The following is a 24,539-nucleotide window of genomic DNA, read 5'->3' on the forward strand; positions in this document are numbered from 1 at the left end:
TTCTAATTTATAATCAAATATACAAATCAATTACAAATAGACATTTAGGAGTACATAAGCACATTAAGTGTGAGGGAAATCACTCTTATAGTTTGTAATATTAAAGAGAAAATCTCGCTTAATGAAAATTCTGTCTTATTTACCATATGAATATAGCATATAATAGGAGATTTTTTTAAAGAACCGTCACAGCTATTTGTCATACAACTTGTTATACCAGAGTTTTAAGCTTCAAACAGGACAATAAGCACCACTTATGGCTCAATCTTTATTCCAAATCCATACACCAACTTTGGCTGAGAATTAGCCGTTCTGGACATTCACACCCAACATGAAACATTACTGTGCTTTCCCTTAAGGAGCAGCTGAAACATTCTGCTAAACTTCTGTGTTTGAAGTCATGAGGTTGCGTATATTACAAAAATTATTTTACTTTTGCCTTTAAGCATGGCACTTATTATATAATAATTTAAGTGTCTGTTTTTGTACATCATATGAATAATGCTCATTTAATGCTTCCATAACTTTTGAAAGCTCTTAACTTAAACTATTTAAATGTTAAAATGTCTTGTTTAGAATTGCACGCAAAGTCAGTGCAGAAGTACACTTAATAAATAAGATATGTATGCAGACGGACCGACCCCGTCTCAAGGCAGTTCGTGGCATAGGCACGACATTTTGTTGTATCACTGAGCACAATATATTTTGGTGTCACTCAGCACGACTTGTATTACACAGACCGCATGTGTATTTACATTTATATATTTATACCTTGAAATTAAAAGAAGTTGTATATATTTTAGGTGTTTAAAGTGTTTAAACCAACACTTACCTCACCCCAAACCCTAAAATCACAGCTTCAAAGGCTGATTTAGCTAAGAACGCGGGTTTCACGAGGTGGCAAAGCAACGAAAAATGGCTTCCCTAACTCCTCCCCTGAACATTACATCACATACAAATGAGATCCGAATGAGCCACCTTGTAAAATAAGTTTGGATTGTGTTGTATTATAGTTATACATAGAGAGATACCGCATACAATATGTTAGACTGAAAGTCATGCATGGTGACACGGAAAAAAAGGTTGTGCTGACTGACACGGAAAAAGGGGCAAATTCGTGTCACGAACACGAATTAATAGATTACAGTTCGAAACAGTGTTGGGTAGACAGACCGATAGCTTATCATTCACCACTGATGTCATTAGTCAGTTAAATCTGTTAAAATGTAAATATGATAAAAACTAAAACTAAAATCTTTCATATAATAGTAGAGTAGACATTAGCGAAAAATATATAAATCTATACATTTTGCATACACTGACAAAATAATCTACAATGAACATCTTTATCAGATACTTCTAATGGCTTAAGCAGATATATTAGCATTACAGCTAAGTTTGTTGTATTAATTTATAAAATAGACTATAGAGAATACATAGTTCCATATATCCTACCAGGCTAGATTTTGGTATGCTATTACATTTGTTCACGTTATTATAATCTCAATTAAATAAATTGTAATCAATGCAATTAATCTGCAGTTCTACAGGAATAGTTTACATCAAAATGAAAATACTATTATCAATTACTTATCCTACATGGTGTTTTGATATGACTATATCTGATATAACTATTTCTGCCATGGAACACACAACGAGACATTAAGTGTGACTAAGGGCTGACAAGGCACTATTAATAAACATGAAACTCAAAAGTTGTTCTCTTGACGTGTGCAACATATTTAAAGTCTTCGGATCATTTTGTGTACCACAAAAAAAATCAGTCACATCGGTTTAGAGCACCATGATGGTAACTAAATAATGACAACAGTACTTTCGGGGTGAATTGCTCTTTTATGTTTTTTTCTTGTACTCTCATTCAGCATTGGTTTGTGATTCACTCTGATCTGGACTTTCTTCTGTCTGCTCTTTCTCGTTCTCTGGTTTTTCATCATTTGTTTCCTCTTCTCCTTTCAGCTGCTGCTCTTCATTCTGCCTCTCTTCTTCGTCTGCCTCGCACTTCTCTTTATTGACATCCTTTGCCTCTGGATCTGATGTCTCTTCCTCCTCTTTGATCTCTCCATCAAACTCATACTTCTCTGAATCTTCCGTTTCTTTGTTCTCATCTTCTGCATTCACATCCTCTTGATTCTGCTCTTCTTCTCCATTACATGTGGTTTGGTCCTGTTCTTCTCTGGCTTGGTCCTGGTCTTTTGTGATTTGGTCCTGTTCTTCTCTGGGTTGGTTCTGTTCTTTTGTGGTTTGGTCCTGTTCTTCTGTAGTTTCCCTCTGTTCTTGTGTAGTTTGGTTCTGTTCTTCAGTGGTTTGGTTATGTTCTTCCATGGTCTGCTTCTGTTCTTCTGTGGTTTGGTCCTGTTCTTCTGTAGTTTGGTCCTTTTCTTCCTTTTCTTCTGTGGTTTGGTCCTGTTTTTCTGTGGTTTGGTCCTGCTCTTCTGTAGTTTGGTCCTGTTCTTCCTTTTCTTCTGTGGTTTGGTCCTGTTTTTCTGTGGTTTGGTCCTGTTCTTCTGTGGTTTGGTTCTTTTCTACTGTGGTTTGGTTCTTTGCTTCTGTGGTTTGGTTTTGTTCTTCTGTTTTAGATGAGTCGTCTATATTAGCTTGTTCTTGAGAATTTTTCTCTTGATTAGGGTCTGGACTGACTTCTCCTACCTAATAAAATAAACAAAATAGACACATTTACAGGTAACAAAATAACATATGTATTGTCACACTAGAATGTCTTTTGTCTCCATTTTTTCAATGGGTATTTGAGCAGAATACTCCTTTCTTTATATTGTTTCCTGCCTATAGTTTTTAAGATAGTAATTTATATTTTCCCAAGAATATTAAAAATGTTCTCAAATGGCAACAGACTTAAGGACCTCTGAGACCATATTTGTTCTTACTGTATCCTTAACCTGTAAAGTGCTGATCTGTGCTATGTGTAGTAATACTCTATAAATCTAAGAAAAGTTGAAGTTTTCTTGCAGAGGCTGATACCTCAACACTTTAAACCACGTGGGTAATTTCTCATTAACTTTGTTATAAAATGAATTATGTGTCGGCAAACTGTGTTTATGGCAGTCTTGTAAGAGTGTTAGAAATATTGATCAGGTTAGTGCTCCTAACCTGCTTGACTGCTGTACCCACCTCTGGTGAAAACTTGTCATCCTCTGCACTTTTGTCCTCTCCATCATCTGCAGAGAACAGACATAGGACAAGAAATTTGAAACATCAGCGCCCCCTGATGGTGAGAATTAAAACTGTACAGTGATTCATAGTTCCAGTTTGTTAGGATTCTGTTTGCTCTGTTTAGATACAAATCAGAATAGATGTGTTATATAGTTAGTTGTATAATGTGTATACTGTAACTAAACGGTATAGTTTATCATATCATAGCTGATCTTTATAGCACTGTTCACTCAAAAAAATGTCTGTCATCATTTAGTCACCCTTTTGTCATTTCAACCCTGTATGATGCAGAACATAAAATTAGACATTTTATAGAATTTAAGTAACTGAACAATGGTGGTACCCTCTGACTTGCATTGGTTTTGTGTCTACAATAGCACAGTAAATGGGTACCACCGTGGTTCAGTTACCAACATTCTTCCAAATATCTTCTTTTGTTGTCCGCAGAAGAAAGTCATAAAGGTTTAAAATTACAAGAGAGTGATTAAATGTATTTAATATTTCTAAAACCTCTGATTTATGTAAAATCACAATACATTTTCTGTGAAGAGTTTATTATAAACAACATAACAAATTTAATGAATAACACAGCAACCAAATATCAGATATTGCAGATTTCATACAAGACTAAAACAAGCGCATACAGAAATATGTCACACTCTTATTAAAAAAGTGAAGGTTTTCTCTCATTAAATACTCGCATAATAATGGCAGTAATTAAAGGGAACCTATTAAAATGACCATTAGATTGCAACGGTGCTGTGTAATTATTTCTGCAAGATTTACAGTCATACCATTGTACTCTCTAGTAAACAAGAAAATTACATGAGTGTTTTAAATAGTTAATGAGTAATAAATCCAAACAATGTGTGAGATATCAATACACTCTAAATAATTAAACAACAGAATTAATGCGCCTCATATAAGTTCACGTTTTCCCAAATAGCAGCTATAAAAATATTGCCGCGCAGATTATAGGGTTTTACACAGGCATTTAATGCATTTCAAATGCAAAACTGATTGAAGTTTAGCAGAGGAGATGAGGCGCCGTGGCAATAATGGGCTTCGTTGAATATTTTATGGAAATCGTACACATTTATTAACTGTAGTCCAAAACTCCGACTGTAAGCAGGACAGCTAATGTAACAATAAACATTTAAATGTGATTGAGAGAAGAGCTTGTCTCATAAAAATGCTAAATCAAATCAAATATAACATTTTAAAACCTGCCTTCATTAAAGCCCCCGGCAGGGAGGGGGCACGTCATAAAGCCTGACTAATGATTGGAGTTTTACCGGCTGTATATAAGCCTATGTTTCTAAAACAACTGTTGTCAAAATTGTATCTGCTTAGCATGACTTTGAGGCTGACTTCTGTGTAAATTACTTGTATTTCCACATACTGTACATAGGTACAAGAGTTGTTAAATATAACTAGATTTGCCTTTGCTGAAGGGAATGCCAACAAACCATGCCTGGATGAAGTCATTTAGAAAGTGAGATCTGCTTTTGAAAGACCTGTGTCAGGACTTTATCACTTCTCACCGCACAAAGGTCTTAAGGACCCCAGCGGTGATGTATGCAGACATGTGAAGCTGTTAAGAGAGTCATTGGTTGCTAGGCTCTCGGCCGATCCTTTAAACTCCCGCGGGCTGCAGAAGAACAAGTCCTGCTGTTTACATACTACTGGATGAGGTGTTTATGGATAATTTTAATAAAAATCTCCCAAGGCCCCATAAAGTATTCCAAGTCTCATCTACATAATGTTACAAGCCAAACGACACCACACACGAGACATAATCTCTTCTCAGTGATGCTGTGCTGTCATGGGTTTCGGCTTTCCCTCGACTTCTGCTGTGCAGCACTGTTTTTACGAGCTCAACTTGCATTCTTTGATAATGCGATGCATAATAAACCCGATGGAAATCAATTACACCAACAGTGGTGATTGAGAAAAATGAGAATATGATAATAAAATGTGCAAGTGTGATTGGAACGCCTGCACCTGGCATCAGAAGCTTTAAATGTTTTTTTCTGCATATGCAAATGAGGATAAAAGCCAGCGCAGGCAACCAACGATGTACTAAATGTGTTTGACAGCAGCAGTTTAATCACAGGTGATAAGAAATATTAGTTTTTCTTAAATGTGTTGACTGCTGTGTTTATGAAATATTAAACAGGTAAACTGCAATTTTCTAATAAATATATATTTAGTTCATATTAAGAGTAAGTACTTAACCATTATTTTAATAATCGTTGAGAGCAGGTATATATAGTAATATACTGTACTTTTACTGTATAAAGTATATGAAGACATACAACGATTAGATGTACAACGTTTACCTTCCAAAGAAATTAAAACAGAGATAAAGTCAAATTAATGATATTAGGGATCATATACCCTAAAACACTCAAGAAAGCACCTAGCAACACACAAAATGTCTCCAGAGCAACTTACAGCCACAACATTGTAATGGAGACTTATTCACAGCAATTGTATTGTTACATTTTATGCAAAAAAGCATAAATGTAGTTTAATCGAATCTTTTCCGACTGCATTAATGATTTCTATGCATATTTATGTCTATCATATTGTAACAGAAATGAAAGGAAAATAAAAAAATATTTTGGACATACATCCACCCTTCAAAAGCTTTCATCTCTAAAGTCAAGAAACTTCCTTTCAAAAGCATCTGTGTGCCACTCGGCTCTATAGACTAAAACGACCGAGTATTATTTATTTCTTCTAATCCAATAAGCCCCCTTCAAAGGATCATAAAAACTGTAGTTTTCAGGACGTGTGGCATGCAGGATAAGGACGTCGTTTTTTTTAGAACAATTCACTACAAAATGACAGAAGACACCACCTTGTGACACCCAGATCACACGCTTGTTTGTGAAAACGCTCAGATGTGGCTCACTTTCAGACAGACCTGTCTGCTGAGATGTGTTTTCTGCGCAGTTTCAGCATTTGTTTTTGGTGACTGCTGGAAAGCATTTAAGAGACGTTTAGATTGACTAATTTGCTTTGGCAGCGTCACCTTTCTTTGACAGAGCTGAGGGGAATATTAAACCTTGTTGTTTGCTTATGAAAACGGCTTTTAGCACGCTGATAGCCAGATTAACAAGCACGCTTTTAATCACAAACCACTCATAAAGACAGAGGGCTATAAGGCTGTCATGGACAACAAATTAAAACTCGGAACGGGAGACTTTAGCTGCGACTGACCTTGTGGACGTGAAACCCTGGGAAATTTAGCAGATAACGGGCTTTTCATAACACAGCCTCCTTTTGATGACCGCAGAAGTTTTCACATTTTTAACAGTGCCCAGAAGGTTAAACTATGAAACAACCGAGAAAACAGAAGTGGAGGAGTAATCTATGAAAAGAAAATGGCAAAAAAGATTTTTTGGGGGGGAAATATTCTGCCAATACATTTATACTTAATGCCTTTGTATTGTGCTTCATTGTTGCCATTAAGGGACCTGTAACCTAAGGTCTTTCTGCAGTGTAATAACATATAAAATATGATGTGTCTAAATGATCATCAATGATCATCAAACAAATGCAAATAAACATTTTCATGATTTCACGTTCAAGCAAATCTGGACTATATTTGAAATGTGACATAAAACTATGTCAGAAATGACCTAAGCTTCACAAAACATTTAATTCCGAAAGTTGTGATATTTTCTAAAAAAATTAACTGGTCCTTGCAAGTCATGAAAATCAGTCTATATCTGAGTCACAGCCCTCAGTCGCTCAGGATCCTATTTTTTAATTCTGGGAGACTTGGTGACATTAACTTTAAATTTTTTTGAATGTAAAAAAAAAAAATATGCTTTTCTTTTCAGTCAGACACGCGTGATCCTATCCGGTCACTGGAAAGTGAAAAATGCTATTGAGTCATGACTTTCTTCTCGCTTCTCTCTTTCTTCTCACTTCCAGACTTAACTTCCGGTAGACCTCCACAAATAATCAATAACTGTTGTGTAGTTTTCATTGAATTGAATACAATTAATATACAGCAGAATATTAATATATATTATTATCAATTAAATATAAAATAAATAATGATATCATAACCAAGAACAGACCGGAAGTTAACATCAGGCCATGCATGTGGGTCCGAAAAAAAAACGTTTTCAAGATATTCTGCTCTCTAGTTATGGTTTTCGTCTCTCCTACTGTAAGTCTATATTGGATCTTTTCATCAGTTTATCTTCCCTCACTTTTGGGGGCTCTGGGTTTGTTGAAATCCCTCACCTTAAGCATGAGCAACAGTAATGGTGATGCTCGCCTTAGCAAATACCACAAATAATTCCCATATGGCTGATTACAGTGCTCTCAAAAGCAATTTTTTATGCTATAATAGTGAAGTGAATTTGGATGTCTCACAATAGAAGACAGGGCTGGGATTTTGAGTCTTTAATAGTCTTGACATTAAAGGCTTTAATGGTTCGCTTTACCAGCACAACACTGCATTATCAGCAAGAATCAGTCCGGGATGGGACTTAATTGGAGATATTTTAAGCCACAGTTTGAGTGCGTTTCACCGTTTTGGTGGGAAGCAATTTGCTGCCTTTGACAAATATAAACTAGCATTCTTTTGTAGGGAGGGCTGGGTGAAAACTCATTACCACCTGCTCTTTTTCTACAGTAAGTGTGGGCAGAAATCAAAAGCAGGTTCATCGGCCGTCTTTTTCATTCGCTGGAGGGATTTCTTGCATTACTGTTGATTTGTCAAAGGTAGAAGGGAAACTCCTATAAGAGCCCTGTTACCAGCGAGCAGCAAACCCAAAAAGGCAATTGTCTAGGCTCCGCCCAGCAACTGTTACATGGGCCTTCCATCTCAGCCAATCACGTACGCCAGCATCTTTTTGGCCTTCATTTTTCTTTTTTTTCAGGATCTCATAAAAATTCAACCTGAGGACTAATCCAAACCAAACAGTACTCCATCACTAAGCTTAATTGTAAGCATTAATATTTAATGCATCGAAGAAAAATATGTTTGGATTCTCATCAATCCCACAGACAGATGCGCGTCCACTGTCATGGGCCAGTGGGATATTTCAGTCTGTAGAGGTTAAAGAATGATGCTGTAACTGATAGCTGGAAGACTCCTCCTTGGGGGTGTGCATATATATGTATGTGTCTCAGGGCTCAGGTGGACAGACAAACAGGCCTGGCGTGACCCTACACCTATTGTTTAATGTGTAGAGATCCCAGAGGAGTGAAAGAATACTGTATTTTGTTTAATTGTTTCACAAAAAAAAATCTCTAGCAATAGTAAATAAATAATTAGGACATTGAAAGACAAAAAATGTCATATTAATTTCATTTAGGCACAAAAAAAGAGTTGGTCTTATTCAAGCACATCTTACCCAGCCAGTCGTATTAAAAACAAACAAAAAAACAGTGAGATCAGGACATCGAATGATTTGTTTTCCATATAGCAAAAAATTGCTTGATGTAATAATGAAATAATAAATGAAACTGATTTTGTTCATATAAAATATGTTGTCAAATTACAATATGACGTAGGTAAGCTAACCTTTTACTACGTCTGATTAAGTAGAAATATATCTTTATCTGCTTTTTTTAGTGGGATTTGATACAAGAGATATTATTATTAGAATTGATGGCAGGGGACAACGTTCTATAAGGCTAATTTATACAACAAATCTGAATCAATTATTCCAGGGAGCATGATACAACGTAGTACAGTGTACTGTGACTCACATTAGTTACATTTCTAACTACAAGAACTCTAAAATGTGAAGTCTTTAACTAGAAAAATTTAAATAAATCCTTTTAAAGAAACAGTTCACCCAGTTCTGTCCCAATTCTTGAATTTCTGTCTTCGTTTGATCACCCTCAAGTTGTTCTATGTCTTAGTTCTATGTCTTAGACAAATGTCTTAGTTCTAATGTAGTGTAAGCCACAGACAAGAGACATAGAGATGTACAATAAACAGGATTATTTTATAAAACATAAGACTTCTTACTACAAAACAGGAGACCACATCTTTAAACCTGTGAACCAATAAACCATGCCAATGACTCGACCAGACAACATGAGGGAGAAAAGAAAGAGAATAGATGGCTATGGAGATGATGCTGGAGATCGCTGGCAGGTGTGGGTGATTACCGATGACACAGATGAGAAAACTTGGAGGATGATGTGAAATGTAGTCCGGGGGAAACACAGGCAATGGAAAACACAGGGAAGCAGACAATGCCGTGACATGATACACAGTGAAAGATATTTGTAAGAAGGCTTATAACCAAACAGTTCTTGAACAGCCAACATTGACTCCCATAAGTGGGCAAAAGTGCCCCGAACTGTTTGCTTTCCAACATTCTTCAAAACATCTTATTTTGTGCAGCACAAAAAACTTACAAAAAAATCACATATATGGTAGTTGTGTTCATTAGAGCAAAGAAATATATACAGATTTGAAACAACTGAAGGGTGAATAAAAGATGACTGAAATTTTATGGGGGAGTGAACTTTACCTTTACAAACTAAAGTTGCCAGAGTTCAATCCTTCAAAACTTAGTCAGAAAAAGATATTTCAAATGCAAAGCTATTTGTATAGTTTGTATTGTTGTTGAAAGCTGAATTAACAGCAACTTTACTGAACAAATGTAATGTTGTATACAATACACCACAAAGGTTTATGTTTTTAAACTTTCCACACATTAAAATAGTTTTCCTCTATGCCCATCCAGATGTGTATAACTACAATTTACAGTATATATCTATAAGGGATCTAATGAGTTCACAGAAAGCATAAACAAAATGACGAAAAGAAAGTGTGATGAGAAAATTACATTCATATGTTTAGAAAAATCTTTCAGTCTCATTCAAACCGTCTTTTATTCTCTCTTCTTCTGCCTGTGATTCAGATATTGCATTACTCTCATCACTGCAGGCCATGATCTAATTAGAACTGAGCGAGACTTTAGCACTTGTCACATCTCAGTCTGTTCTGAGGTGCTGAAAGAGCCTCACACACACATGCACGCACACACACACGCACACACACGCTGGGAGACTTCTGATCAGTGAAGTGAGGCAGAAAGGGAGGCACCTTAATGGCCTATTTCAGCATTATTACAGTATTGTGGATGGATTGTCACCAGGAGCCCTGAGATACTGAAGTGTGAAAGCCATCAGCGGCTCTCATATGTCTCCACGCTCCTCTGATCTCTCCCTGTTATTACTGGAGTGGGGCAGAGGCACGGCAATTTCCCTCCTGTCTCTCTTGTGCACATCCACACATCCTTTCGTTTTCCTCTCGTAGCTCTCTGACTTCATTATGCGACGTGATTGGAGGATTTGCCCTACATTCACTTAACACTTGTGCCATCTGTTAGACTTCCTTGTTAATGGTGTCATTTCCTCTGCAAATCATTGATATTCAAATGTATGCACATAGCTTTGAAAGTGTTATATTCTGACACTAGTTTCACGCCTTCCAATATGCGGTTTATTTATCAAAGAGGGATACTGAACGAGAGATGCCAAATGTTATGCCTACATAAAGAGGTTTTTTTTTAATGGCAGAGCTTTCCCCCAAACGAAAAATGAATGTTAAAACAATGTAAAAAAGCTGTTCACTGAATTGTATTTATCATTTATTTAAAGTAAACATGAAATGCAATGCACAACGCATTTTATTTCTGACATAAAACAGGACAAAACAAGACCACACCAAAGCCATCTTGTGATGATTCTAAAGTCTATGAGCTGACAAGTGGATTGGTCCATTTTCAGGTGTCAACACTTGGAACACCATTTCACACTACGTGATGCCCATCTTTGCCGTTTAGACACAGATTTAGTCACAGTTCTGTATTTGTATCGCTTTTATAACAAATAATGAATAAAAGCCACCACAGCCAGGCACACGTGCGACGCTATCACACTTATTACTCACTCCAGACTTTAACCTGCTTTCTCACCTGGCTCCTACTGTCTGTGAGTAAATTACATGAACACACGGAGTGGCCCAAAGGCATCCTGAAACTCAATCACAACCCGGCAAAATGTGGAAAGTGCTGCTCCCACACAATTGAATAAGTGTACAGCGAAATACTGCTTCTTTAAAACACATTTAAGAGTACAGACGATACAGCAGAGAGACTACAGGCATTTAAACATGCTTGCTCTGTAATCCTGTAGGCTTTATGAACTAATCACACTTGGACATATATCAGCGGCATTGAAAACTTCATTGATTTACAATTTGATAAACTAAAAAATTGTGGGTTATTGTCAATCCAGTGTTGGGATAAAAAGGGGCGAATCCCCAACAAATTGGTTTAAAACTCATTTAAAACTTTAATAGTGGTTTTGTTTCTTTTTGACCCAATGCTTGGTTCAAAATAATCCAGCATGCATGCATAAACTGATTCACTCTCATCATGGGATGCATATACATTTACAATGAACATCTACAGTTGACCTAAAGTAATGTATTATGCAAACATTTCGTGAGGTTTTATAATGCAGATTGCAGTATTCTTTTAATCATGGTAATTATTGATGTATTTTGTAAAGCCTAATTGGCATTTCTCAAACCGAGATCTATGCCAACTGGTCCAATTTGCTCTGCATGTAAACACTTTTTTCTACTGTTTTTAGTCATTGTCTATCCCTCCCTAAAAGAACCTATGATTCATGTCATTCAGAGCAATTAAAATCATAAAGTGGAGCGTAATGTCCTTATTCAAAACAGCAGAGCGAATGTCTGTGGATAGTTTGGAAAATCATCCTTACATAAGTTATTGCGCGCATTCAGAAATCGTTCAGAAAAAAGCAACCGTTTTCATAAATTGTTGCATGTGTTCGCAAATTGTTCATAAAACCACAACAATTTACATAAGAATGGCAAACAGTTTCCACAGAAATCTATTTACGAACAATTTACGCCAAAATTCGCTTTACTCATTTTACATGCGCACGATGGCCCTGAATCTGCATCTGAGAGTTTGGCGTCAGTAAAAGCTACAGATTGGATGTGCTTTTGTTTACTTCATCACCATGGTGATTTAATCGGCTTCTTTCAGCCACCTGGGTACCAGCAAGACCCCTAGAGCGCTAATGAGGGAGAGACTCTCTCCTCTAACTACAGACACACAAATGCACACACGCACTCAAACCCTGCGTAATAAGTGACAAGCTCTTACGACGGTCCTCTTTTCAAGATCCAACGCTTCTCATTTTGTGACACTCACTCACAATCAAACACCTTTATTTTTACTACATCTATATCAATTCAAGCATGATCAAAGATTCCGAAGACATTTCGAAATCTGAACTGTAACTAATGGCATTTACAGGCGATCTTTGCAAGGACTCTTTTTGCACATAAACGTCAGTACGAGATGTTTTGGAAAAAGATGTAAGCAGTCAGCCGTGACTCTCATCTCACACCTCAGGCTGCAATCTGAGGAAACATGATGATGAGGATGATGTAATCCTTCTGGTGCCACAGCAAGCAAACAAACGCTGGGCTCTCAACGGCCCACCAGCAGACCACCACTGCCATCTCTTGGTCAGAAGGGAAAACTATGTAAGATTCAGTGAATTACATCACCTTTATCCAGACAATGGTGGGTGCTGAAAACGTTACTCATTACAGGTGGGTGCACACAAAGAAATACATAGTAAAAAAGAGGAGTAAAAATAAAAGTCACAGTCACATAGTCACAATTTCTACAGTTTCAACCACATTTTAGAGTTCAAATCTGCATATTATTCATCAATTACTGAATTAGACCTCAGGCACAGTTTTACTCAAGCTTAACGTAAATTATAAAAAATATGAAAATAATTTTACGAATACAATATGACAAACATTGACCATAAATTAGAGCTAACGTTGTAATATTTGACAAAAGCACCACACATTAAGAACAGTTCACCCAAGAACACAAATTATTTCATCATTTACTCACTCTCATGTCAATTTAGACCTGTTTGACTTTCTTTTCTCTACAGAAAACAAACGAAGATATACATTGACTACAATTGACTTCCATTTGTGTGGACACAAAACCACTGAGACATTTTTTCTAAATATCTTCCTTTGTGTTTCACAGATGTAGGAGTCATGTATAAAATTTGAATGATAAAACACTGATTAAATGATGATAGAATTTTCTTTTTTGATGAACTCCGCATCTTCCTAAGGTCTGGTCTTGTAAGGAACTATGAGGCATTATACTGAGCCACAGACAACAAAACCACCCACCATCCTGTCCCTTCACTGAATGTCTGATGCATATTGCACACATATCTGGCAAGAGCTGTGTTATCTGATTGGTTATGTGCAAACACAATGAGTCAGGTGCACATGCTTTCACCAGACCTCCAGGAAACAAGGTCGCGTTTTATAGTTCTGCCACTTCCAAGAACTCAGACAATAGATTTTCTTCCTCAACGTTTTACATTCAGGCATTTGGCAGGATTTTATCCAAAGCAACTTATTATTCAAGTTCAAGCTTTGCATTTCATCAGAATGTTTTATCACTATAAACTGAGACTGATCGAAACCAAAATTCAAGTTTTTATGTGCTTAGTATAATAAATTTGTGTATATAAGTACACATACATGTCATATTTGTATATAATATACATTATTTGTGAATATAATATATAAACATGTACGTGTGTGTATTTCTATACAGAATTATTACATCTATGCTTTTGGCAGATTATTATACACAGTACATACACATATATTATGTAAACAAAAACATTTATTTTGCTTGCGATTAGTCGTGACTGTATAGCCCGAATGAGGAATATGCACAGGGAGGGATGACATATTTTTGCTTAAATGGCTAACCAGCTCTGTTACATCCCATGCACGTAGCGGCCATAGGGAAGAATGCCGGTTTTCAATGTCACTTCAAGATGCACATAAGATTACGGTTATCGACGTAAATCAAATTATCCAAAGACTAAGTCATACATTGACAATCAAAAGGGAGAAGCGCTTCAGGCCATTCGTTTCGAGCTACATTTACAAATATGAAAAAAGCTGACTTTTGCACTTACTTGTTGCTTGATCACAGAGGAACATAGCAATGCTCAACCATAGTGCTGTTTTTTCTCTAAAATTTGAATCTTTATCACTTGATGAAAAATGACCTCAGCGCTATGAGAATGGAAGTACGTCTCACCCCGTGTGCATATACCCCATTCACTCAAATAAAAAAACAGTTACCAATTAGCCTGAGATGATGTTGGTTTGTCAAATTCACTTAAAACTTGATAAATATTTATCTTTTGAATATCTTAGATCAACAGGATCAAGTTTTAATGGCTTACCGTCATCTAGAATATCATGGGATGCCATGAGACCACTTCTCTTCTTTCGAATGTTCATAAGTTTGGCCTGAGAGATCTCTCTGACAAGAGATGACAGATGTTCTTTAGAGCTGTGCGACGGAGGGCTGCTTTTGTCCTGTCCATATTCACTACCACCCACCACTGACTTACTGACATGGTTCCCCACCTGCCAACACAAACATTTTACAATTTACTATTAAAACCATTCGGGTTCATGCACACAGCCTACATCTTTCTTTTTGTACTCACATCTCCATTTTGTCGTCTGTATTTGCATATTGGCGGTAGTGATGCTGCTTTTGACCTAAAATTATATTAGAATTACATTTGGTTTGTAAACTTAATCTTCTTTTAAAACAACATATTTTTTAATCTTACCCATTAACTCTCTTCATGCCTATAGGTTTACTGAACAGGAGGTCACTGTATGGAAGCTTTTTAAATTTGTCTCTGCCAACAGCAACATAAAACTGTCCATTTTCCAACTCCTTCCCATCTGTAATGAGAGTTCCTTCAAAGGTGTACAAACTGCAACAAAAGATTTATAAAGTTAAACACTGCCAGGGCGTTTATACAGATATAATTCATTCGCCCAAATAAGGGAGGCATCCTTTAACATTTAAATCGCTTTTTATGAACATTTTTAGAACATGTCCTGAAGAGCTGTTATAATGAAAGTAGATACAGTAATTGTGTAAATCTTAAATTATGCAAATACTTTGAATTGTTGCATCCTCAGTAACTTCTCCCAAAAATAAAGAAAAAATTAAACATTAATAATTACCAGTGGGTAAACAGACTAGATTTCGCCCAAAAGCATGAAGCTCGAAAAAGAGACTAAAGTTAATTGTAAAACTCCTTGAAGCAAAGGTATTGATGAGTTTTTACAAATTATGTTTTTTTTTATTCCTCAGAAGCTATAGTGCATAAAACTGACTAAATAGAAATGTAAGCAGTTTTACTAGTGCACTCCAATCAATTGAATCATTCATCGTTTCTTAAGTGTGCATACCTCCTCACACCCCCCACAATCCGCAGGCCTATTTTCTCTGTGATCATCTCTAAAGTACGTTCGAACTGGCCAATCACACGACTGGGTATCAATAACCTCACCACAGGATTCAGGACGTCTCCATTAGCGACAACACTGAGGACACACACGCGCCAAAACACAGTTTTAATGACATACGGTATATAAAAAAATACAAAAAACATGTTTTGCACTCAAGCTGGTATGGACTCATTTGTGTATATAATTACACAATCTAAAAAAAATGTGTTGGGTTCCGCTTAAATTTTGATAACACTGAGATCAAAACAACAGTTTAACATAACAGTTACTAAAAATTTGTCGTCCAAAATTTTGAAAGTAGTCACAAAGTAAGTTCCTACCGTGGCCGCTGGGTGTCAATGCGCTGCAACAGAAGAAAACACATGCAAACAAAAAAAACACAAGCAAATTCAGAAAGCATTCGCGTTAGTTTGACGACACATGCCCTGCAAATACTCGCAACACAAGCAAACACAGAAACGCGCTGCAAATTTTCGCAACACAAACAAACACAGAAACGCGCTGCAAATTCTCGCAACACAAACAAACACAGAAACGCGCTGCAAACTGCACACACGACAACGGAAGTGTTTCCGGGGGACCGCAAAAACTGATGCACTTCATGCGCTTCATTTTGACTGTTCAAATTCGTTAGTGGAGTTGTCAGCCACACTGACTATGTCGACTACAATACATTTTTAATCATTAATCATTAAACCATTAAATGTTTTTAACGTGACACTTGTTTAAGTAAGTCGAGCAATTACTACGTCTCATAGTTTTTGTTAAACTGTTCAAATCGACAGGCTAATAATATCCTACGTTACGTACGTTAAGAAAGTTAAAATAAAGTTATAAAGCAACTATCTTCAATGTGGCTGACAACTCCACTAACGAATTTGAATAGTCAAAGTGAAGCGCGTCCCAATCAGGTGCATCAGTTTTTGCGGTCCCCCGGAAACACTTCCGTTGTCGTGTGTGCAGTTTGCAAGCTCAAAATGTACTTGAGCTAGATATACAATAAAACATTGATGCTACATGAAAATAAATATTCCCACAGTAATTAACACCACAGTGTAGTACAAGAACTACAAAAATGTAACAACTTGTTAAGCTATGTTATGCTTGTTATCTCAGCATGATTTGAGAATGATCTAAAGCATGTGTGCTTCAGGAAAAAGCTGTTTAAACTGTCCAAATCTTTGATATTTCTGATATTTTTTTCTGACATTTTGTAAAACCTTTTTCAATTTTACAACAGTTTAAAATGAGCTTTTTTACATTTTAAGCGTTCAGATTTCAATGTGGCCAACAACATGTCCATAATGTGGAAAAATTACACATGTAGTTAGTCTTTAGGAAATTGATTGAAAAAGTCTGGCCTATATAGCCATTATCATTTTATTAAAATAGCAAGTTCACAGTTTTGAGAAAATAAATGCTCACAATATTGCACAGGGCTCTTTGATGGGTTTGAGGAACCTGGCAGATACTATCATGCGACTCTGGGGTATAGGTTTCATCTGCACACAAACAGAAGAGAAACATGAGTATGTTCTTTACAAACAACAGCCGAAAACTAAAAGTGATTATTAAATGCATGCTGTATCGATTTTATGGTTACCTTCATGCACCTCTTCTTATGGTTTTACTTCGCATACTTTACATCAACCATACTTTTTCAATGTAATCTCCATATTACACATATATTCCCCAATTATGACCACAAAAAAAAAATGCTGGGTTGTTTCAAATCATGGTTGATCAGATATTGAAAAACTGTTGGGTAAACCTAGAAAACATGCATGTTACATCCAACAAAACAACCCAACAATGCCCAGTGTGTTAAAGTGAGAGCAGCTCACATGCTATCAGGGACATATGTTAGTTAGATTTGTCGGTGTATTTAAGTGAGGGCCTTGCTCGGTTCAACCCAAACACAGGCAGACAATCGCTCTCATCTACTGTTTCAGCGTCTCTCGGGGCCCTGACGTATCCCCTGGTAACCCTGCAGCACTCTTGTATAAAAACAGAGGGACAGTGTGTCTTTGGGTCACTACCAGGCCTCTCGGAAACAATTGTGTGGCTCTCATCATAAATAAAATTGCCTAATGATGATTAGGACACCGTCTAACCATTTACCACAGCAACAGCCCTTTAGTTTAACACAAATGTGGACTTTGATGAAATAGCGTCTGACTTGGTGTGACCATACTCACTTTGTGTGAGTGTTCATAAAATTTTAAGACTGTCGTAAAGTCCCTGGGCTTGTTTTCGTTTTCTCTTTCTTTTATTCTCTGACAATATGAAATATCACTGAGGCTGTCTCTGAAGGGCTTTGTTTGCACACTGGGACTGAGCCATTGTCTTAAACATGCATCCAAGAAGGTGGATAATGATTCACAGGTTAATAATTCATTGCTAAATGAGCCGACAACAAAACGTTTTTTTACCGGACGACAAAGGAGACTGCCTGTCTAAATATTACACCTGGCTCAGGTAGTTTTTCTTGAACAATAAAGTAGGCGAGACCATCGCCACACTAGTGATCCAAGCATGTGTATGAATAGATACACATGTGTTTTAAATACACTCGTAAACTCTTTGCTAATGTCTATTCTCTGGGGTCGCCTATCTGCCAACAGTGTCTTCAGCTTTCAATGGTACCTGGTCCCCTGGGAACTGTCTTGCCATATATACCTGAGTACATTTGCAACCAACCTGTCAAAGTCATAAAAACTGTAGATCAGTGATTGACTGTTACACTAAATGTTTGTGTTAAACCTTCACCTTGTTTTTTAATTGAATAGGATGAAACATTTCTAATACGGACATTAAGGTTGCATTAGCTTCACTACAAAATCTAAAAGATTTTGTCACATTGGGTTCATGTGTAAAAAAAACATGAATGTGTTTCTTACCAGTCCATTTGACTGAGGAGTTCTTTTCTTCCTGTTTCCTATCTGTAAATAACTAGAAACCAAACAGAATCATTACATGTTTTAATAAATAAAATATTTAAAATATAAAATATATATTTCCAAACAAATATAAAGAATATGCATGGATATTTTTACACAAAATTTTTAAACAGTACATTGTAAATATTGCAGTATTATTTTTAGTTTACAGTAGTAGGAAAGGTTCACTGAATGAAAGAAAAAGAAAAATCATACAAGTGTCTATGCACCTTTTATGTATCTATTATTATAGTTTTTCTCAGTCGCTTTGGTGCATTTCTCGCATCACTATTAACATGTGCACAACATTTAGTTCAACCTCCACAACATTTAGTCATTTGTGCACATCATAGTAGCAGTTTCTCATTCCTTCCAACAAATTGCAAATGCATCATTTGCTTTCATACAACTCTCTGCTGTTTTATAACATTATCACTTGCTTATGTCATCCATCCATTTTCTACCGCTTATCCGAACTACCTCGGGTCACGGGGAGCCTGCGCCTATCTCAGGAGTCATCGGGCATCAAGGCAGGATACACCCTGGATGGAGTGCCAACCCATCGCAGGGCACACACACTCATTCACTCACGCACGCACTCACACCCTACGGACAATTTTTCCAGAGATGCCAATCAACCTACCATGCATGTCTTTGGACCAGGGGAGGAAACTGGAGTACCCGGAGGAAACCCCCGAGGCACGGGGAGAACATGCAAACTCCATACACACACCACACACACACACACACACACACACACACACACACACACACACACACACACACAAGTCAGAAGCGGGAATCGAACCCCCAACCCTGGAGGTGTGAGGCGAACGTGCTAACCACTAAGCCACCGTGCCCCCCTGCTTACATCATGTCAGTCAAAATTAACTAAACTTGTGAATGCTGAATAGTCATTCCATATAAAACTAATAGTCCTCATTGCATTGCTTTAGTCATTACATACAAAAATGTTGATAGTTGTCAAAATCTACATAATCCCTGCGAATGAGAGGCGTCTAACTGGAGGCCATCTGAATAAGCATGTTGTTGTTTGTGAGAATGTGAGTTTTCACCACTCAGATGTTGTCAGACAGTGGTTTGCAGCACATGATAGGATGCTGGTGGAATATCTCCCTGCCTACTCACCATTCCTAAATCCAATAGAGGAATTTTTCTCTTCCTGGACGTGGAAGGTATATAACCGGCCTCCACATACCCAAATGGCCCTGCTAGTGGCCATGATGCAGCATGCGATGACATCACAGCAGAGTCCTGCAGAGGGTGGATTCGCCACTCGAGGAGATAGTTTATTCACTTCATTGCAAGAGATGATATTCGCTGTGATGTAGATGAAACTATGTGGCCAGACAGAGAGGAACGTCTGGATGTGCATGAATGATTTACAGTACTATGTATGTTGTATGTTCAGTTCCAATATGTACTGCAATATTGTTTACAGTTGTGCACAGCTCTACCAAAAGGGAGTTTATGTTTGTTGTAAATAAGGGTGTATTTATTCTTTTGCACAATGCTGTGAACAAATTAGAATTGCAAAGAGCATATGCAGTAAAAATGTGAAACATACATATTCAGTGTCATGTACTCAGATACCTCACTAAATACAGTAATGTCTAGCTTTACTGTAGTTTTCAAATGGCTGTGCAAATAGTATATAGTGCTTGAGCATTTTCATTTGTCACCAAAATCTGATTTTTTTGCATTGGAAAACCTTTACAGAGTAAACTGTCATAATGAAAACATGAAAAAGCCATTTGACTATCTTGTTCATAATTAGTGGTGTCAGGACTTTTCATCTTGATGACCCTGACACTTTCATTGACATGAATACTTGCGTTTGAGGAATGAGATATCCATTTTGAGCAAGTGACACGCTTTTGCAGGTTATCAACTAGGTTTTGCAGTTTGTACTAATTGTTTTGAGAAATGCATTAACTGTTGTGCAAATGTACATATGGATGTGAGAAATGCACCAAAGCAACTGAGAAAAACTGTATTTCGACCCAAATGTATTTTGAACAGACGAACAGAAAACTGCAAAGAAGCGCTATAAAATTTGACTTGAGAGAGTTGCCAGAGTGTAAAATTTTTTAGATTGTAGATAGTTGTAGGTTGTTGGTTCGAAGCCCACGAAACACACATAAGTCCTGTAATGTCAAATTCCTAATTGTCAACGATAGATGATGGATGGATGGATGGATGGATGGACGGACAGATAGACAGACAGACAGACAGATAGATGTAGATTTAAAACTTTAAACAATATTACTAAAAACCGTAATGCTTCAGAGACGTCTTACTCAATTTTCTTGAACTTTTCTCGTCCAGCAGCCACATACTGCTCTCCGCTCCTCAGGTGCTCCAGTGAGTCTACTCTGTGTCCTGCTTTGGGCGTGTAGATGTTCCGCACCGCTCCAAACGGAGCGCGCACGCCACCCGTCACCTCCCGCAGTAGCGTATCGAAGGTCGACACCCGTTTCGCGTTGACCACTAAACGCCTGGGCTCGTAATACGGATCTCCATTGCGATAGAAATAAATGTTTTTCACTTCGGGTTGAGACAGAAAGTTTGGCTTTTCCGCACTCATGGCCGCGCAAGGTGAAAGTTACCGATGGAGAAAAGTTGCGTGGCGCAATGGGGCGACTTAATCCAGTTATATCTCCAGTCCAATGCTGTGCATGTTAACATCATGGTCGCAGCAACCCATATGCATATTTCAGCTTCTTTAAAAGACTGACTAACATGCCTTTGCAAAACAATAAACAGACAAAGTATGTATGGTGAAAAAATAAGATCTCCAGAAGGTTTAAGAATATACGCGATGTGTATCATGAGATTAAATATTACTATACAGAAGAACAAACGCTAAATAACGGTCTTTAAGAACCCGTGGAGTGGGCGCTCGGGCATCTCCCGCAATGAACGTGTACGCGCATTGAGCGCGGGTCGGGTATCATGGGAACTCTTGTGTTATTTCGCATGGTTTCTATAGTGACATTACAATCTAACTAAAGCCGCTTTAACAGATGCCATTAAAGCTGGTAGAGCCTCGGTGTTTCTATTAAATATGGATTGTGTGCCCTCAAAATACCTTTTTGTGTTTAAACCTACTTTACATCCAGATTTAAATGTATGAAATGATATACCATACAGTAGGCCTACCAGTATAAGAGTCATAAAATCACACTCGGTCTAATTGGCCACTAAGGAATTAATGTAAAAGTCCTCTGTTGGTCTTAACCTACATATATCTTGGAACAAAAAACATGTTTGTTTGGTGTGTTGCATAACAACTGTGTTAAATGCTTTGACCATTCACAAGATTAGTGTCAGGGGAAAATCGAATTGGAAATGTGGTTAATTAAGACTTCTCTCTGAACAGGTGTGGGAACAACCTGATTTTCCGTGACAAATTAAATAATGTCTTAACCCATAAAGGGGAGTGTGACGCGCAATCCATTTTGGTTTAAGCTCCATCATTGAAAAAGATACTTGGGTTTGAGTTTCTTCATATACGCAACATATCTCTGCTGCAAAAAAACAATTAAAGGTTGTTTCTAGAACCTATTAATTTTTTTTAAAATGACAGTCGGATAGGTGCAAATATTACACAAACAATTGCATATAACATTCACGAACAATAAAATAATATTGCACCTATTTCCAATTTATTCATATGGTGGATTTGACAATTTTCTTTGTTGCAAAGCAGCTATACATACATCATATTTATAGTATAATCAGAGGCTGTCAATTATTCAATCAAAGTATATTTAATTTAGTTATATTATTATTTTATATATTGTTATCAGGACTGGGACCCTAAAATTACAATATATCAGAACAATTTGCAATAATAACAAAACCTACACCTTTCAAATAAAGTCCAACACATCACCTAATTTTTATACTATTTTGCCCAACCTCTTCTTTAAGTAGCAAGTAAATCAAGAACCCTTTATGTCTATATCTACAGTATAAAGAATAAAGCAGTGAGTCTTGATTTGATCAGCAGCACAGCATAAGGCCTGCTGTAGATGTCGTGGTCAATCCTGGTCCCAAACAGCATCTTTCACCATTGACAGACATTCAAATGAAGCTGATCAAACTGATGTTGTAAATATGTTAATTTAAAATACATTTAAATGGACCTTAGTTAATAAATGACATTTGAGACATTAAAAATGGTATATGGATGTTCTTCAGTGGGTCCACTAGGGGGCCTTTGAGAGAATAATGTGTCCATGATATGCAGTGATGAGAGGAGGTTCTAGAACAGAAGCCTAAAATGCGTTATGGCAACCAAATTTAAACTATAATCTGGATTAGTAAATCAAAGTGTCATGTTTTCAATAGCCATATTGTCTAGGCTATGTATTAAATAAAAAATGACTGCTAAAATCAAAGGCAATACTTTTTTCTAAAGTGTTCTAAACTGTAATAGCCTACTCTAACAACTTTAAAGACATGTCAGAAAGTACAATGATATGACCACGTGCGACTTGATTACATACCAGATGTTAAACAAAACAGAAATGTCTCTCTGTACCATAATTGTTTACACAAATTATTTACACAAATGGCTTCAGATTGAAATATATAAGATGCTTTATTGTGCTGTCAGTTCCCAGGTCCCAATTCACTTTCACTGTGAGGAACATTAAAAAAATATCGTTTGTTTTTGGTTAAATTTTTTAGAGGGATAAAAGCATCAGGGCGCAAAACAAACTAACAAATTATTACCAAATAATTCAAACTGTTCCTTTTTAACTTTCAGAGGAAAAAAGATAAATGCACCAAAACATTTATTATAAGTAGACTCTGAATTATTTAATTAATACAATTGTAATATATATCTGACCATATCCATTAACCTGCTTTATGCAGGGAAACATCCAAACCAGCAGAGGTCTCTGGACACAACACACTGTGAAACCCTTATACCTTTTCTATCTACTGTTCTGTACTGAATGTGCAACTGTATACATCCCATACATCGACGTGAATCACACAGTTACTTGACAGTTGACAGTGACAAATTGTGCGTCTTTTATTTGCTGTTTATTAACACACACTGAATTTGTGTTATTTACGTGTTTATGCTTTAAACGTTTCGCTTACCTGAATGTACGATCACTGGCCACAAGATGGTGCAGTATGTCAATTATAGAATAAAATGAGCTCATCGAGTTGTGTGTCTTGCAGTCCAATTGGCTTGATGAAGTTAAGCTTTTTCAAATACACCTATGCAGTCATTCATAAATCAAAACTGTATAAATCATTTGATCAAATACGTGCACTGCTTAAATGCGCTTAAACTGAGAAAAGTGATTTGTCTATGAAGAGTTTGGTTCCAAAATGAGATAACTCCGTGAATAAAATGCTTCAAAAATCATGTTTTTTATGTTATCATGCTTTATTGTGTTTAATTGTATAAGTTAGCTGTATTTTTTTAGGTATTATGGCTTAAATCAAAACAAACCAACTGCAGTTTGATTGATAGTAATTAATAAAAAACCATATCTATATATAGCCTATGTATAGCCTATATATTTTAAATGGAGTTATCTCATTTTGGAAACAACCTCTTCATATATTGCCACTTATAGGCAAAAAGCTTAGTAATGATCCTACTATAAATCTGTTTGTGTATTATGAGTGGAGGTGCTGGGGATGCTCTTGTTTTTCTCCTTTGCAAATATGCTTTTAGATTCAACCACTGCAGCATGACATGAAATTATGCGTAATTGCTGTTGTTTATTGGTTGTAGTAATAGCTGCGTTTACACCGTGTCCTTGTGCTGCCCAAAGTGCTTCATAATTGGAGCTGTTTGACAACACAAGCGCTGAGACAACACAATCCAAGAGGACATTCAGCACACACACTAGGAGGCTCATCTCAATACCTCAAAATTCGTGTTTAGCCTGCAGGTGACCCCTTCGATAACCTGC

The 24,539-nt window shown here is 36.8% G+C and overlaps 1 protein-coding gene across 2 annotated transcripts; it reads right to left on the bottom strand.

The window, feature by feature from the left end:
- Nucleotides 1–194: 194 nt before the first annotated feature.
- Nucleotides 195–21,403, bottom strand: LOC130433056 (doublecortin domain-containing protein 2-like). 2 transcript variants are annotated; one of them, XM_056762718.1, is made up of 9 exons: nucleotides 20,889–21,403; nucleotides 18,529–18,580; nucleotides 17,054–17,130; nucleotides 15,569–15,703; nucleotides 14,935–15,084; nucleotides 14,806–14,860; nucleotides 14,536–14,722; nucleotides 3,148–3,194; nucleotides 195–2,667 (listed from the first exon to the last, which is right to left on the bottom strand). In XM_056762718.1, the coding sequence occupies exons 1-9, from the start codon at nucleotides 21,173–21,175 to the stop codon at nucleotides 1,876–1,878; spliced, it is 1,782 nt and encodes a 593-aa protein (XP_056618696.1). In that variant the 5' UTR covers nucleotides 21,176–21,403; the 3' UTR covers nucleotides 195–1,875. The 2 variants fall into 2 exon arrangements, with proteins under 2 accessions (XP_056618696.1, XP_056618698.1); XM_056762720.1 differs by lacking the exons at nucleotides 17,054–17,130; nucleotides 18,529–18,580; nucleotides 20,889–21,403 and adding an exon at nucleotides 15,949–16,418.
- Nucleotides 21,404–24,539: the final 3,136 nt, after the last annotated feature.

The sequence above is a fragment of the Triplophysa dalaica genome, chromosome 12, assembly GCF_015846415.1.
Source record: "Triplophysa dalaica isolate WHDGS20190420 chromosome 12, ASM1584641v1, whole genome shotgun sequence".
In the NCBI taxonomy this organism is placed as follows: Eukaryota; Metazoa; Chordata; class Actinopteri; order Cypriniformes; family Nemacheilidae; genus Triplophysa; species Triplophysa dalaica.